A 16,437-nucleotide genomic window follows, 5' to 3' on the forward strand; every position below is an offset into this window, starting at 1 on the left:
TGTACAATCCAGGTTGAGGATGGATGGGGTGAGTAGTGCCAGCCATGGATGGAAAGGCAGAGGGACAAGTAGCTTTAAAGACTCAGGGGTCCAAGGACCTCCCAGGCCCTTTAAGGGGCAGTGTGTCCCCCAAAAGCTACCCTAGCAAAGGCAGAATATCCTCATGACATCTCAGACAACCATTCCTCCACCAGGAGGCAAGCCCTGCACTGGATCACTATTTAACATTGGGTGTCTTGGCCTTAGCCCTGGAAGGGGACTCTGAGGGGCCTGCACACTTACTCCAGCAGCACTCAGAGCGCAGAAGGCACAAGGGCCAGAGATGTGGGAGGACTACTGAGTCAAAGATCCTCGGATCACATCTAAGTCCTGACACGTGTGGCTGTGAGACCTTGTGAAAGAATTTGCTCCTCAAATTCCCTCTTTGTAAATGGGGATAATAAAAGAGGGCTACCTCATTATGTTGCTGGAATGAATATGTGAGGTCAGTACTTAGCTGGATCCTCACACATTCAGATGCTCAGGAGATATCAGCCCGTTATCCATAGCAGACACTGAGCCATGTAGGGGGTTTGTGAAGGCTGTGGCTCAGCAGGGCAGGGGCAGATGTGGAGGGGAGGCCCAGTATGCCCAGAACCACAAGGGTCCCAAGGTGTGTGTACTGAACTGACCTGGGCACACACCCAGGGTTGAGGAGCTGGCCAGGGTCTAGATTCTGGGAAGAGATGAGTGAGGAACTTTACTCCTGAAAGGAAGAATCTTCCCACTAAATCAACATTGACCTTATCTGAGGGACAGGCAGGGGAACATCGTGACTACGCTCACAAGGAAACTGGACCTGCAGCACCAGGAAGCCACCTGCCCCCTGCCATTCATGGTGATAACAGGATGGACCAAAAATTAGAGGGAGCTGACTCTGCCCTAGGGGGTGGTGGGTGGGGAAGGCACACCCCAGGAGGGTCTGGGAGATGTGAGAGTTCAGATTCTGCAGAATAGGAGCATCCAGGGTGAGGCCAGGCCTAGCTCCCACCAACTCTAAAACACAAGCTTCTTCGGAACCTCCCAGGGGAACTCGCTCCTTCCAAAATGACCATAGCACGCCGTCTTCTGGTAGATTGCCTTCTTCAAATCCAAATCCCTGCATGTTTGGCAGAAGAAAAGGTCGTTTATAAATGGAAAAGAAATTTCTTTGAATACAAGCATAAGAGCAATTCATGGGCAGGCCTTTTGTGGGGCTTTGCCACCCATGTGCATGCTCTATGTAGGCCTCAGCACTATCTTGCTCCACAGCTTAGGAAATGGAAGCTCAGATGTTCAGAGACAGCTGAGCACACAGATGCACCAGGAACCAGGATTTGAACTCTGCCATTCTCCTCTTTACTCAACTCCACTAGATTGGCCCAAGCCAATGTCAACTGGACCAAGCTCCAGAAAACAGGAATAGCATGAGAAATGAGAGCATGTGGGAAAGGACTTGCCTACTTGATTCCCAGCTGTTTTGCCTTACAATAACTTTTCTGAGCTCCCCCAGCTGCTCAAAGATGGCCCCACTCCAGTTAGCATCTGCTGGGCCAGCAGGGATCTCATGCAGCCTCCTTCCATCTGAAAACCGGACATTCCATGCTGGGGGTGTGCATGGTGCTGGGCCAAGAGCTCAAGATCCTCCTCCTTGGGCTGCACATCTGAGCAAGGGAGGGGCAGGGTTCCAGCACTTTTACCGGACAATGACGCCTGGTCGGAGGTCGAAGTTCTTGTTCACCACATCTAGCAGCTCCCTCTCTGTCTTCTGAGAGGTTCCATAGGTGAAGATGGAAATAGACAGTGGCTCCGCCACACCAATGGCATAGGACACCTTCCAAAAAGGCCAGGCTCAGTAACTGAAGCTTCTTACAGAGATGTCCTCAGGCCAAGGCCAAGGGAACACACTTCTCCTGCCCCATGGGTTTTGCCACCTTATCTTACCAGCAGCCCCCACTGTCTTCATGAAGTCCCCTTCTGTAATGCTCATCTCCCTGAACACTTCTGTTCTGCCTCCCTCAGCTTTCCAGAGCACTGACCGCTCCGCCCAACCCATGACACAGAGTCACAACTATTCGCAAATGTGTAGCTTTCTGAACATCTTATTCAGGGTGGAGCTGGACCAGGGCCATCAACAGGGACAGACAGGTGGAGTCAGAGTGGGAGGGGGTGGCCTACCTGGACAAGCACTCTCCGGCAGAGCCCCGCTTTCACCAGGGACTTGGCCACCCAACGGGCAGCATAAGCTGCTGAGCGGTCCACCTTGGTGTAGTCCTTTCCAGAGAAGGCCCCACCACCATGAGCACCCCAGCCGCCATAGGTATCCACAATAATCTTGCGGCCAGTGACACCTGCATCCCCCTGCAGAGGGAAAGAAATGGAAGAGATGAGAACCAGAGCCCTGAATGACTGGAGAGGGACGGAAGTCCTCAAGAAGGAAGTCATCTGCAGGGATTTCTCAAAGACCCCTTGGCTGGTAATTAACCAGAAACCTCAGGCTTTTGTCTGCTTTGTCACTGACCAGCTTTGGGAATCAGGTAACCGATCAAAATCTCATTATAATGTACCAAAGATGAGCCAGAAGTTGCCAGGGGACACAGCCACCCCATGCCCCCTGCTTTTGTTTCTGGGTCCATCATAAGGAGAAATCCAAAAGCAGATAGGAATATTACCACCATAAATGTAACTTTGGGCTATGACCCTGGCTAAGGAAATGCCATGTTGCCCACGTCCTAAGTGTGTCCTGTGCAGCATCAGTCAATAAAAATGCCTTTTAAGGGTGGAGGGTCTATGTAAAATCATTTGGGGAGAGTCTGCTTTCTCTAACCACTCCTTTGGGACATCCACAGTTCACATTGGTGTGTTCAGGCTTTTGAGAAGTCCTGCAAGAATGAACAGTAAGCCCGACCCTTCTCTTACCCTGTGTTTCCACACTACATTTGCTCCCCGAGCCTGATATGGGGCTCACCCCTGTGGCAAGGCGTCTGTGGTCCTCTGGAAGCTGCAGCAGTCAGCTGCCTCTCAGAGGTACTCTGCCAATCTCCACCGCCTCACTCCTGTGGCTCAGGGGAAAGCAGGCAGCAGGTGTCCCCACTCAAAACCCCACCCACCATGTTGCCTACCAGAGCTGGAGGCAGCCACGGTAGATACCAGCAAGTGCCACAGTGGAGGTGTCAGCCATGAGCAGGCACCACAGCTAGGATGCATGCCCCAGCAGGGAGAGGCAGTGGCAGCTGTGGACAGGTAGAATGGCATATGAGATGGCCAGAGTGGAAGGGTCAGGCAGCGCTAAGCGGGAAACTCCTAGAGACAAGTCACACATTCCTGGTGTACTGACAGATACTCAGTAGGCCCCCACAGAGTGCCCCTAAATATAAAATATACTCTCTTTACCTCTTTTCTGCAGCCAGACCTAGCTGAGCCACTCAAAGCTATCTCTAACCATCTGTGTGCTTGTAGACATAAGCAACTTCAGGAACCAAGACCCAGCTCACCTGGGGACCTCCGATAACAAACCGCCCACTGGGCTGCAGGTGGTAAACGGTGTCTTCATCCAAGTACTTGGCTGGCACCACAGCCTTGATCACCTGCTCTTTCAGGGCTTTGCGCATGTCCTCTAGCGTAATGTCTTCATTGTGCTGCACAGAGATGACAATGGTGTGGATGCGCACAGGGATGACTGCGCCATTGTCCTGCATGTACTGAACTGTCACCTGTTCACAAGAAGTGCAGGGGAGGCATGGTGAGGTTGAGGCCTGAGCTGAAGGCACATGGTTGCCAGGCAGATATCCAGCAGGCAGGCAGGTATCCCAGGGATCAAGTGGGACCTCTTGCCTGCAAAGGGCTTCCAGAAAGTTAACATGTCTTTATGTTTGAAGTTCCCTGGTACTATGTACAATGGAGCATACAGCATAGCTATTCCCATGTGTGACCACACTTAGCATGACTTAAAGACTTGAGTTGCAGCTGGGACCCATTAAGCAACTCCTTCTCTTTTATCTTAGAGGTTCCTGGACACCAACAAATGTCTCTCTGGTCAAAGCTCTCTTCTGACCCTCCATGTCCTTGGGGCAAATTATCTCTGCTACTACCAGTGACTACAGGAATCCACAGGCCATATGTCAGTGGCCACAACAGGGATATCTTGGCCCCTGGCTATGAATGTTTAAGGGAAGACTTTGGCCAGAGAGACATCTATTGGCACCAAGAGCCTCTGAGACAGAGGGAGGAGTCTGATTAGTGGCCCCAGCACCCTCAATGGAGGAGCCCTGAGAGTGTCTGGGGCCATCAGACTTGCCTGCTATAGTGACGACATGAGCAGGATCCTGGCCAGGGGATTGAGATGGAGTGGGTAGCAAGCTCTGGACTGCCTGCACCTTGGATTTTTGCCAAAAGAAGGGAGGGGCTGAGGGGCCTGAAGGGAGGGAGCCTTCCCATGGTGCCCGGGCAGGGCAGGCCACAGGCACAAATCTAATATTCCTTTCCACCATAATTGGCTGGTTCTGTGTTCATCCTGTGCATTATCAATTCATGTTTAAGACATCACAAATGAGAAAAACAAAGCAATGGAAGGGAAACGATTTGTGTGATGTCTGTTTGTGAAGGGCCAAAGAGCCAAACTCTGCTCAGTACAGACAAAATGCTTCCCACTGCAGTACAGACAAAATGCTTCTCCAGAGACCCCTGTCCTTTACTGACTCATCACTGAGTACAGGAGCCTGATGTCCCAGATGGATGTCTGTTGGTGACAAAGAAAAGCAGCCTGGGCACTGGGTTTTCAGAGTGAATGGAAAGGAGGTGGTGAGGATGGCAGATGAGGCTGGGAATGGAAATGAACATTGGTTGAATATGCCTGGTATGCTAGAAGCCATGCCAAAGAGGAGAAGCTGTTACTACCCCATTTTACAGACTAGAAAGCCAAGGCTCCAGAAAGTAAGAGACTTGGTCAAGGTCACACACAAGAGCTAAAAGGTCTTATTTGGAGTTAAACGGCCTGATGTTTAGGGTTCTTTTCAGATGAAGTCTGCTACTTAAGACATCTGAAGCATGAGCTAGACCAACCCTGCTTAAGGCAGTGTGTACCTATAAGAGTGATGCCCATAGGACTTGAAGGCATGAGATGCCTGCAGGGATACACCTATGCTGGATAACCCTGGGATGGACACTGGCCCATAGCATAGGACTACTCCCTACCTGAGGGCCTGTTCAGGACCATAGGGCAGCAAGCATGCTATGTTCCCATAGCAATGTCTCTATCTTCCTGTGGCACCTCAGATATCCATCAAATGCTGACTCTTGCTCTGTTTCCTGCCTGGTCTAAAGAGCTAACGGGTGGGATCCAGAAGAAAGGAGAGCAAAAGCCCTGGCCCGCCTGATGCCTGACATTAGTGAGATGGGAAGATGTGCACAGACATCAAGCACTAACCTTAAAACCTCAGCTGTCCACACATGGGGCCCCATAAGAGGGTGTTGAAGGGTGGGGTTTCCCAAGACAGGAAACTCTGGGGCAGGCTCTTGCACCAGATGTGCTGCATGGAGCCTCAGAACAAGGATCAGTTCTGAGCTGCCCAGGCCTGTTCCCACTGCTCCCCTGGAGGACTCCACCCCTCATCCTGGCAAACCACATGCAGTGTCCTTGCAGAGTGGCAGAACTGAGTAGCAGAGCAGAGGGATCTAAGCACTGCTCTTATCTCCTCATGTCAGCAAGATATGGGGAAAAATACACCAGGGAAAACATAGCTCTGACCAGGTACAAAAATAGCCATCACCTTGCCACCCAATTCTCAGTATCAGCAGCAAGAATTTGTTCAGGTGGAAAGACTCATCCCGTTCACGGTCAACACTGGTTAGATGGTGAAAATCCTTTACAAACAGGGCATAGGGAAGGAGGCCTGTGACCGGTTACTGGCACAGTGCCATTCGCACCAAGAGAGCACCAGGAGGGAGCCAGGCACTCAAAGCCCTCCAAGGGGCTAGACAGGGCACCAACTGGCCAACCTGCACCCTCCAACTGGAGCTGGCTCACAGCCCACTGTGGGAGTGAGGCAGACCCTGGAATTTATAACAGCATCTTAAGAGAATTCAGTGCATGCTCACATGAAGGGAAGCCCTAAAAGAGTCATCCTCCCCATTTTCCTCAATGACCCTAGACTTGGACACTTTCTATTTTTTTATCTGAGCAAAACAAGGGAGGCTCTTCTTATTTCAGCTAGCCAGAGAGGTTGATCCTCCATTGCTCACTCTCACCCCCAAAAAGGGAAAGTCCAGTCAGTTCCACTGACTTCCTTCATCCATGTTCTGGAATTTCCTTTCTATGAATCTCCATCCTGCTTCTAAATCATAGCACCATTTGAGGGCATGACAACTTTTCTGTGTCCCTTTCTTACAGTACCATCGAAATCTGTGTTAGCTCTCCAGCTCCACGGCCTCGAACAACAACGAGAGAGAGGCTGGTGATCCCACCTCCCACCTTGAAGGTCACGTGGATAGCACAAGAAGGGCTTTCTTCTGGCCATGAGCACACTTCCTGACCCTAGATACTTCTGCCCTGTGTGTGGCCTCACATATGGGAGAGAGAAGGAGGTGTCTCTGTGACACTGGAGTAACAGGACAGAGCCACACACACCATGCTGAACTATGAAACCACATGTGCCAATTCCAAGCACAGGAGCAAGAGAAGGTGCTGTCTGTGGTGACCAGCCAGGGCATGCAGGAGGAGATGGCAACTTTGTTGGCCACTTGTAGGAAAGTGACGGACCCAGAGGAAGGCAAAAGTTAGGAGCACAGATGTGAAGCACTAAGCCACAAGAGGAACCTGAGGGAAACGGTGCTACTTGAGCAAAGATGGGGTGAGGCATGGGCAGAGAAAGGTGAAGTTCTAAGACCATGCGAGGCTTTGAATGCCAAAGTGACAGCTGGATTTCTCCTTCCCCCATAGGAAGAAAGCAGAAACTTATCGAAAACACTGAAGGGATGTCAGGAAATTGAAGTGAAGCCTGTAGGAGTTTCTAAGCAGGGAGAGCCTCTGGGAGGGAGGGTGCTGATGCAGGCAGGGGGCAGCCTCTGTCATCAGGTGGGCTGGACCAGGGGATGTTCCGCAGGGAAAGTCTCGGGACATAGATAGGGTAGAGACAGAGAGGGCACTGAACAGAACTGGAAACAGGTGACAATGGGCCACACACAGTGGGCTTTCAGGGTGAGAAATGGGGCTCTTGATCTGGAGGGTCATGCAGGTGGGCAGATGTGAGCATTGAGCATGTGAAGGGGCAAGTGGGACCCACAAGCATGAACAGAGGGAGGGAGCACATGGAGGAAGAGGTGCCAAGACTTTGGGGGATGACATGTTGGAATGTGGAAGGGAGCCAGTGCAGGAGGCCACTGGGAAAACAGCCATTGGGGTCATCAGGGTTAAACAGGGAGGCGCCACGGGGACTCAAGGGCAACAGGAGGCCTTCACATGTGCTAATGCTTGCATCACTGCTGACCTTCAAATAGGGACTGCAGGACAGATTGCAACACAGCAGGGAGAGAGAGGCCAGGGCCCATAGGGTTGGCTCTGGACACAGTGCAGGTAAAGGCCTTTTATAAAACAAAGATAAGTAAAAGGGCCACAGTGAGACCCAGGTGGAACAGACAGCCTTCTCAAGATGTGGCGACCTGTGAATGTGCAAAGGCAGGGACCCATATGTCTGAGAATGGTTAAGAAATAAGTTTGTGACAGGAAGTGGGGGATCCACATATAACAGCAAGGCAAAAAAAAAAAAAAAAGAAGGAAAATCTAGAACAATTTGAACAATGTTTTTGTAAGGGGGAGAGACAGACAGGGAGGTACATCTACAGTGGAAGAATTTTCAAATAAGTAATTCTTTTCAAAATGGACAATTCTTTGAGTGCCCAGATTGTGGAGGGCTGAAGAGGCAGCTCACCTGAGTCTTGGAGTCTGGTCTCAGCCAGGGAAGGGCACCAGAGCGCCTCAGATCTGCCATCCGGGCATTGAGCTTGTGAGCGAGGATAATGGTAAGGGGCATGCATTCTTCTGTCTCATCAGTGGCATAGCCAAACATCAAACCCTGCAGCCGAACATCAGGGAATGATAAGCAACACCCACTTAGACTGACAGGACCATGGTTTTCTCCAAATCTAAAATTTCACTAGTGCTTCAACATTATTGGATGCCTCATTCATGGAACACTTTGCACTGGGTATTTTTGAAGGGAAAGACATCATCCCTGGTCCCCAGCACTGTAGGAGCAGGTGGGATGAGAGAACCCAGGCTCTGGGAGTCTCTCTTCACTGGTTCATCCACTGTATTTTTTCAGTAATTGCATACTTGGGTTAGATACCTTAGCTTCTGAATGACATTTAAGGCCCTTGATTTTCATTCAATGCAGTGATTTTTCAAACTGGGTACTGGGGGGCCTCTGGAAAAACCTAAGGGATATAAACAGTCGTAGCCTTTCACAACACAACATGGCCATACCCTGAAGTCACTGCCATGAAGCAGGGATGTCCAAGTCACTCTGGGCATGTTCCCCTACAACTCTCATGCAGCATGATGGGTCTCCCTGATAGTACAACTAATTCATTGCCTGTGAATTTTCTCTTGAAGCCACACATGTCATAGTCTGATCCAAGAGTGAGATCACTGGAGTGATGTCCCACACAGCTCCCACAATGTTGACCTACCTGATCTCCTGCACCAACATCCTCTTCATTTCTGTCTAGATGGACACATTGGGCAATATCTGGGGACTGTTGCTCCAGAGCCACCAGCACATTGCAGGTCTTGAAGTCAAAGCCTAGGCAGAAAGGACACATGTCAGAGAGACAGGGGTTGCCAGCTTCTTGGTAGACTACTCATCGCTGACATGGCCCTTTGTGAAGGGGTCTATGATCTCTAACCAGCAGGGGTCTACCTAGGTTCACAGCTGCCACCCATGATAGTGTGAAGAGGCCATGTCTTCTCCACGCAATCTTTTGTCAGAGAAAATTCTCCGTGGTATATTTTACTGTATTCAATTATACCTTGGTTTAAAAAGTATACCCTACATGGAACTGTAGCATAAAAACCAGGTGACAGTGGCTGATAAACAGGTTGGTGACACTAGGCCTTAGGTTTTTCCAGAGGCATCACCACTACACAGTATGAAAATCACTGCATTGAATGAAAAATCAAGGGCCTTAACTGTCATTCAGAAGCTCAGGAGCCTAACCCAAGTATGAAATTACTGAAAAAATACAGTGTGGATGAACCAGTGTAGAGAGACTCCCAGAGCCCAGGTTCTCTCATTCTGAAATGTTCATGGGGCCAGCAGCAAATGGAAAAACCACACCCTTGGGGTCAAGGCCCCTGTCTGCAAAGCTGAGGCACAGAGTTGGAGGCTGGGTGAAACCAGTGTGCTGGGTGCTGGTGCAAGGAAGTCTTGCAAATTGTCGCCCACTCTAGATATCCCTGGAGGAAGCTGCTAGGTGTGAAAAGCATGTTCCTCTCCCAGTTGGCCCTCACAGAATGAGGAGCTAAACACAGATGCTCACCATGAGTTCTCTTTCCCAGAACCCCAACAGCCATCCCCTTTCCAGTCTGTTCTCCTACTCACAATGCCAACTTATATTGTTTATGTTCAAGCCTCAGGTGGGGATCTCCCACCAGAGAATAAAATGGAAACGTCTCTGTTCGACAGAACTCTTGCTGTGGGAAATCCTTTAGGGTTAGTCTTCAGCACGACATCTTTTCCACCTCTATTGGGTCTCTCTGCCTGCAATGCTCTCGTCCACACACATGCCCAAACCCTACTGGCTCTCAGCAAATGTCCCTGGGTGTTTACCCTTAAAGTTTGGCTCGCTCCTTGTTTACTATGCCACAGACTCTGCATGCTCAGTGATGTCATCTGAGGCCAGGCAGTCCCTTCACCATGGGAAATCAGGTCATCTTTGCCCTTTGCACCCCTCTTTCCCCAGTGACTGTTATTGAGCGTACAAATCAATGGCCAGTTTTTAGAGAGCTGTGAAAGGACTCCCTCATTCCAAATTAGACATTTCTTATTTTACCTTATTACTTTCTATCTAAATAATAACTCTCCCCGGTGCCAAAAACCAAGCAAGGGCTTCAAAAGATTTGGGGAAGCAGAATTTAAAAACCAAAGGGAGGGGGGGAAAGAGTTTGAAAAGAGCTCTTCCCCTTTGTGTAAGGAGCAGCTGGCCCTGCTAAGGTGGCTGTCACCATCCACAATGGGCCATCTGGCACAAGTCCATGGGCCTGCTTGGGTAAGGGAAACTCAACCAGCTGAGCCCAACTTAGACAGAGCTGGGTGCTCTGTCACTTATCTCTTACTGGGGGACATTACCTCCTGGAAAATTTCTCTGCTACAGAGAACAAGGTTTGCTCTTGAACAAGGTCTAAGTATATATACACAAATTGGCTTTTCCTGGTACTGAGAGGAAGGTTCTGCATGGTAACATCTCAGGAAGCTGCTGCTCTAAAACAATGCCTCCCCTCTATGAGCACCCTCATGTCCTGATGGGGGAAACTCATTTGAAGCCTTGCTTTTCTTTCCAGTGATTCTTGACACATTCCTGGAAAACACTTATGCATTCTAGTGACTTCATTCCTCATGAATGCTTTGGGCCAAGTCAGACTATGGTTGAACTGAGTGTCTCATACTGTGATTGGCTCTCTCACTTATAAACTCTCCTCCATGACCCACGAAGATGTGACAGAGGCACAAACAATCAATATGTGACAGATGCAGAAATAAGCATCTTTCAACAGTCATGGTCCTGTTTGTGAGTCTTGATTATAGGTCTGAGTATCAGCAGGTTGTTCTGAAAGAGGACCTTTCTTGCCATTGCCTAAGATCACTACATTTTTCATGGTGACTCCAGAGAATGAGAACCAAGCCAATAAAGACTCAAAAAGAATTTTTCTTTTAAAAAACTGAACTTGTCTAAATATGTACTACCAGGAATTATCACAGAATCTCTAAGAATTGGAGCCCAGCACTCTTCACAGGAGGCCAGCTTAAATAAACAGCCTTTGCAGTGCCCATGGAATGGTGCTGTACACAAGTCCTCAGTACCCAGCATTCATACTTGGGGCCTTTGAAGTACCTTCAGGCCCTGATGCTCCCTGGCCGCCCAAGCTCAGACACTGGAATCTGCTTCCAGGCTCTCATTTCTTCCAAGCTTTCCCCCTCACCTGGTTATATTGGTGTTTCTCCTCAATTCCATCCTAGGACCTGTGCCTCTATCCTGGGTTTTGGCTTCTGCACCATCTGGCACCAGGGCTAACCCGGGCCCTCCTGTCTTCTTCACCTGCCTAGTTCTGGACCAAGTCATCTTTCTCCATGCCTATAATGAGGGAAAGCATGGTTTGGTGGAAAGAACAGGGATTTCAAACCTGGTGGCCTTTCTCTGTGTTACCTTAGGTAAGTCTCTAAGTCTCCATCTGCATAAGAGTTTCAGAAAGGATGAAGACAAATGATGCAAAGAGTAGCACCATTGCCTAGCAGAGAACATTCTCGGCAGAGAGCAGCTCCCTCCATTCCGTGCTTCTTTTTCTTCCAAAGCGTCTGCCAGCAGCAAGAATTAAGACTTCAAATGACACCAATCAACAAAGGACAGGCACATGCTGGTTCCACCAGGTATGTCATACATAGTCAGACTTTCATAATTTTACCAGAGCCTTTGACACCTGAAACCCAGCAGATGGGTCTAGGAAAGGATTTTTTTTTTCTCTTCTAGCAGGGTTTTACTTACATAAAACTGAAAGCTCAGATTTGACAGCTTCAAGGGGGTGTTTTCTGCAAAGACCAACATGGATCCCAGACCCAGGGGCCCGCCCTCACCTTTGGCAGAGTCGTCATAGCCAATGTGCTTGATGGTGTCCCTCACCACCCGCTGGTAGTCCACCATGGCCATTGAGGTGATCTCCCCACACAGTAGCACCATGCCTGTCTTGCATACTGTCTCTGAAAGGGAAGGGGAGAGGTTATCAACCATGGGCCCTGGAGGAAGCCCAAGTACCTAGACCTCTCACAGTATGGAGAGGGGAATAAGGAATGTATTCCAGAAAGATTCAATACACAGAATATCACGGGATGAAGAAATCTGTTGCAGACCAGAGGACATCTCTTTGTAACTCAAGATAATGACTCCATGGTCTTATGCCCACTAAGACCCTCAGTGCAACCCACTCAGGTCTCCAGCAGAAAGGAATGTGGTCTCTTACCACAGGCCACCTTGGCATTGGGATCTTGCTTGAGGTGGGCATCCAGCACTGCATCACTGATCTGGTCGCAGATCTTATCTGAACAAGAATAAACATGAGAATGACACAAATAATAGGTCTAACAAACTGACATGCTAAAATAATTTGAGGTTGTCGATTTACATATCAAACTTACCTGCCAAAGAGAACACTTTCAAATACAAGAAATCAGATATATTTTGAAATTTTTATTTCTTCTCATTTCTGTCTACTTTTTGGAGGGCACATACTATATCATAGCATTTACTAAAAAATGAAGTACATTTCAAACTTCAGCTCTTAGAGACTCTAAGGCAATTCACACACACGTACATTCATTTAACTAAAATATCTCTCATTCTTGGGCACATTCCCTTTAATTCTAATATATGGAAAAGCCCTAGAAATAGAAGTTAAAATTATTATTGATGTCAGTCAGTAAGATTAGGTGCTATGATGAAAAAATCAGATGGGACAGAACAGCTGCATGGCTGTGTGGGTTCCAGAAGATGCCACGCACCATGTATAAGATACCACCAAGAAGGGACGAAACTTGAGGACATTTTGTTAAGTGAAGTGAGCCAAACTCAGAAGGTCAAGAGATATGGTTTTCCTCATATGTAGAAGCTAGAGAGGAAAAAGGAAAAGAAAGTGTGGTGGATCACATGGAAAGTTGAATGGAGATCAGTAGAGGAAAAGGACCATGGGAGGGAGGAGGGAGGAATGAGGAGGGAGGAGGGAAGGGAAAGTGGAAATACCAGGGAATGGTTTTGGCCAAACTGTATTGTTATATTGTGTGCATGTATGAATATGTAACAACAAATCCCACCATTGTGGACTTTTGTACACTGTGCTATACATTATGGGTGCACAATAGTGCACCAATAAAATTATGGAAAAGAAAGACACCACCCCCGAGTACATGGTTCCACCTGCAAGAATTCTACAAGCACACACTATACAGCATTGCTATTCCACAGAACTTTTCCATCAACTTCTCTCAGTTCCTCCTCTGGTTTCTTGGCCTCCTGGAAGTCAGATGTCCTTATACCTGAGAAGGTAGGACTACCAGGGGTTCAACATGGGCTGAGTTTTGATCATATTCTTCCACGATCGGCCTTAAAGACACTACCTGGTCTAATATGTGGATCACTAAATGGCACTGTGGAAAACTCTACTCTTGCTTTGGGGTTATGCAAACTGTGAACACCCACAAAGAAATAAAAGTGACCTCTTTTTACACATGTTACATCTCATTTAGTGTTCAAAATACCCATAGAGTCTGCTCCTCTAAGTAGGTTAATATGTTTTTAAGTTAAGAATCCAGATCCAGAATCAAGTTGTTCAGCTCTCAAAAGCAAATGTTAAGTTCAGAAATTAAAGATATTAGTTAATCTGCCATTAAAAGTGAATTTTCTAATGTCTCTTTTAGAAACTACTCCTAAATATATTTGGGCTTTCCTCTCTTTCTTGCCAGTGGCAAATACTGGTTGTAAATCCAGGCATGTCCAAATCCATAGCCTCTGTACATCCCTACCAACAAAGCCCTCTTTTGGCTAAAATATCCTAAGATTTCAGGCCATGATATTGCAAAAAGTTATCACAGGTTGATTATTAATGTCTCTGCATATTTAAAGGACCCAGCTTACATGTCCCACTCTGGGTAGGGAAAAACAGTTGCTATAGGTACAAAACCAGAGTTCAGCAAGCTTGTTGAGATAACAGTATAGACAGCATAATGCCTAATATAAATAATTCTTTTTAGGCTTTCAAAATTTCTCTAAGTATCACTCAAAAGGCTTACAATAGCTACTAGTCGCTTTTCTTGGAAGTTGAACAAGAAACATGAATTTTATCTTTCTAGTGGAGAAGAATTCAGCCCTGAAATGACAAGCAGAAAGTCACCAAACATTAGAAGAAAATGACTTAGTTGGGCAGTTAATTTACCTTGGCAAGTAAGAGGGGAATCAGACAGATTGGTGGGCTGTCATTAAGCAGACAAGAGAACCGATGGCTTGGTGGGGATTTTCATTTTCTGTCCACTGAAGCACATGACTGTTATGTAAAATGAACCATGCTTGGGACCACTGGCCACTGCATGCCAAAGAACCCACTTCCTTTAGGTGGAACAAATGTTTCTCCTAACCTGCAGATGATCTTTATAGGGCATGGAGCTGAGCAGAGTACATTGGATATTAGCCGCTTACCTGAGATAAGTATAGTAAACCTAGAAACTATAAAGTTGTGCACAATGAAAGAAGCCATTTACATTGAATTAGGTCTCCTACAAATTAATCTAATTCAATGTTTTCAACAGCTGCACTATTGACATTTTGGGCCAAATAGTTGTGGTGGGATTGTCTTATTTATTGCAGGATGTTCAGCAGCATGTCTGGCCTCTATCTAAAAGAAACTGGTAGCATCTTCCTGCCACCCCCATAGTTCTGACAACCCAAATTGTCTCCAGACATTAAAAAATGATCTTGAGGGAAAGGGAGCAATATTTTTTCTGATTGAAAGCCACTGGGTAACACACACAGAAGGATTACTGCAAGAAGATGTCCAAAGCCAAGTTAAAAGGTATGAAAGTTAATTTTCTTTGAGAAAGAACAAGAATAGGGAAGATGGGAAAGGCAGAAACGGTGATCAGTTACCATACACTTCAACTTCTCAAATGGATATGAAGGGGTGTTTAAATACATGCATCAATCTGTCTAGCCCCCAAAGTTCTCCTAGAATCACCTTTCTCAAAGTGTGGTTCCCACATCAGCCATCAGCATCTCCTGGGAATTTGTTGAAAATGCAAATTCTAGAGCCTCTACCAAGACATATTGAGTCTAAAACTTTGAAGATGGGGTCCAAGATCCTGAGTTTCCACAAGCCCTTGAGTAATGCTGATATGCCTGCCCCAAGGCTAGGCAACTTTTGTCCTATAATTTGAATCTCTGCATATCTGAGCATTGTCCTCATTGTCACCAAGGAAGCTTCTCCCACTTTCCCATGTCTAAGTCCACCCACCTTTCAGGGACCAAAACAATGCTTGTATTTTCTTCCTCTTGGAAGTCATCAGTCTTCCTCTTAGAAGATGAAATAGACCCCTCAGCAACTGAAAATCTATGTCAGCACTGCGCGGAATGCAGGGCTGTTCATTTCTAACCTCACATGCTTTACATGCAAAACTTAGTGATCGATGGTCTTCTGTTGCCTTAAAATGCACATTGATAACAGGTTAAAGCTTTAGGGGGGGGGGGGGGAAGACTATAAAAAGTTAAGATCTGATGGTGCATTTTTGTATGTATCATATACTTAGATAACCAACTGCTTGTTATGTCTTGACCCCACTATGCTGAGATGCTGGTGGCGGGCAACTGCATGGACCTTTGACTTCATAATAAGTAACTGTTTTACAAAACTATTATATATTGTTTCTCCAGAGATACCTTATAATAAGTAAATCGCATACATTATTTTAAGACATCCAGTAAAAGTGGCTGCCTTCGTACAGGCTGGGAATGAAGGACTTACCAATCAGTCCAGGACAACCTACTTACCTGGATGTCCCTCTCCTACAGATTCTGATGTGAACATGAAGGCTCCTTCTTCACTTAGAGAATAGTCACACAAGCCATCCACAGGTCCATTCATTTTTCACACTTTTCTACTCCACTCCTTCAAAGTAACAATTTCAGTGCTGTGACTTCGCCTGGGGTTTTTCCTACAGACCCACAGGTTTGTCTTTGGCAGAGTCACAGGGATCACTTCTGCCTAACTGCCCAGTGAGCGAGCACGTGAAAGTAAGGTGAGAATGGGCGAGAGGGGGGGAGTGGATGGAATAGGATATGTCACTCCCCTCGGCTGGTCTGAGTTTGCTCCTGAGTGACTCCTATATATGGGAAAGTGAAAGTGCATGAATAATCATGTGAGAACATTGGAGGAGTCCATTTCCTGGGAGGGGAGTCTTCTTACCTTGAGGAATTTCAGTCCTCTGCTCTGGTTGCCCAAACCCTAGGCATCTGATCAATGTAAGGTGAAGAAATCTGTCTAGATTCTGCAGAAGTGAAGCTTCTTTGGGACTTTCCTTCAGCTCTTCAGCTAATCTCCGTGTTGTTTCAGGGTTAATAGCCCACTTTGGAGGGTCGACGGTCAGGGGGAAGGGGTCAGTGGCTACCCGGACA

General features: G+C 47.3%; 1 protein-coding gene across 1 annotated transcript; it reads right to left on the minus strand.

The window, feature by feature from the left end:
* Positions 1–909: 909 nt before the first annotated feature.
* On the minus strand, positions 910–15,970 carry MAT1A (methionine adenosyltransferase 1A). Its single transcript, XM_081268825.1, has 9 exons — positions 15,814–15,970; positions 12,245–12,322; positions 11,862–11,984; positions 8,704–8,816; positions 7,944–8,087; positions 3,513–3,731; positions 2,197–2,379; positions 1,719–1,852; positions 910–1,138 (listed from the first exon to the last, which is right to left on the minus strand). The coding sequence occupies exons 1-9, from the start codon at positions 15,905–15,907 to the stop codon at positions 1,036–1,038; spliced, it is 1,191 nt and encodes a 396-aa protein (XP_081124951.1). The 5' UTR covers positions 15,908–15,970; the 3' UTR covers positions 910–1,035.
* Positions 15,971–16,437: the final 467 nt, after the last annotated feature.

Source organism: Spermophilus citellus (genome assembly GCF_964194105.1).
Source record: "Spermophilus citellus genome assembly, chromosome: 15".
Taxonomy (NCBI): Eukaryota; Metazoa; Chordata; class Mammalia; order Rodentia; family Sciuridae; genus Spermophilus; species Spermophilus citellus.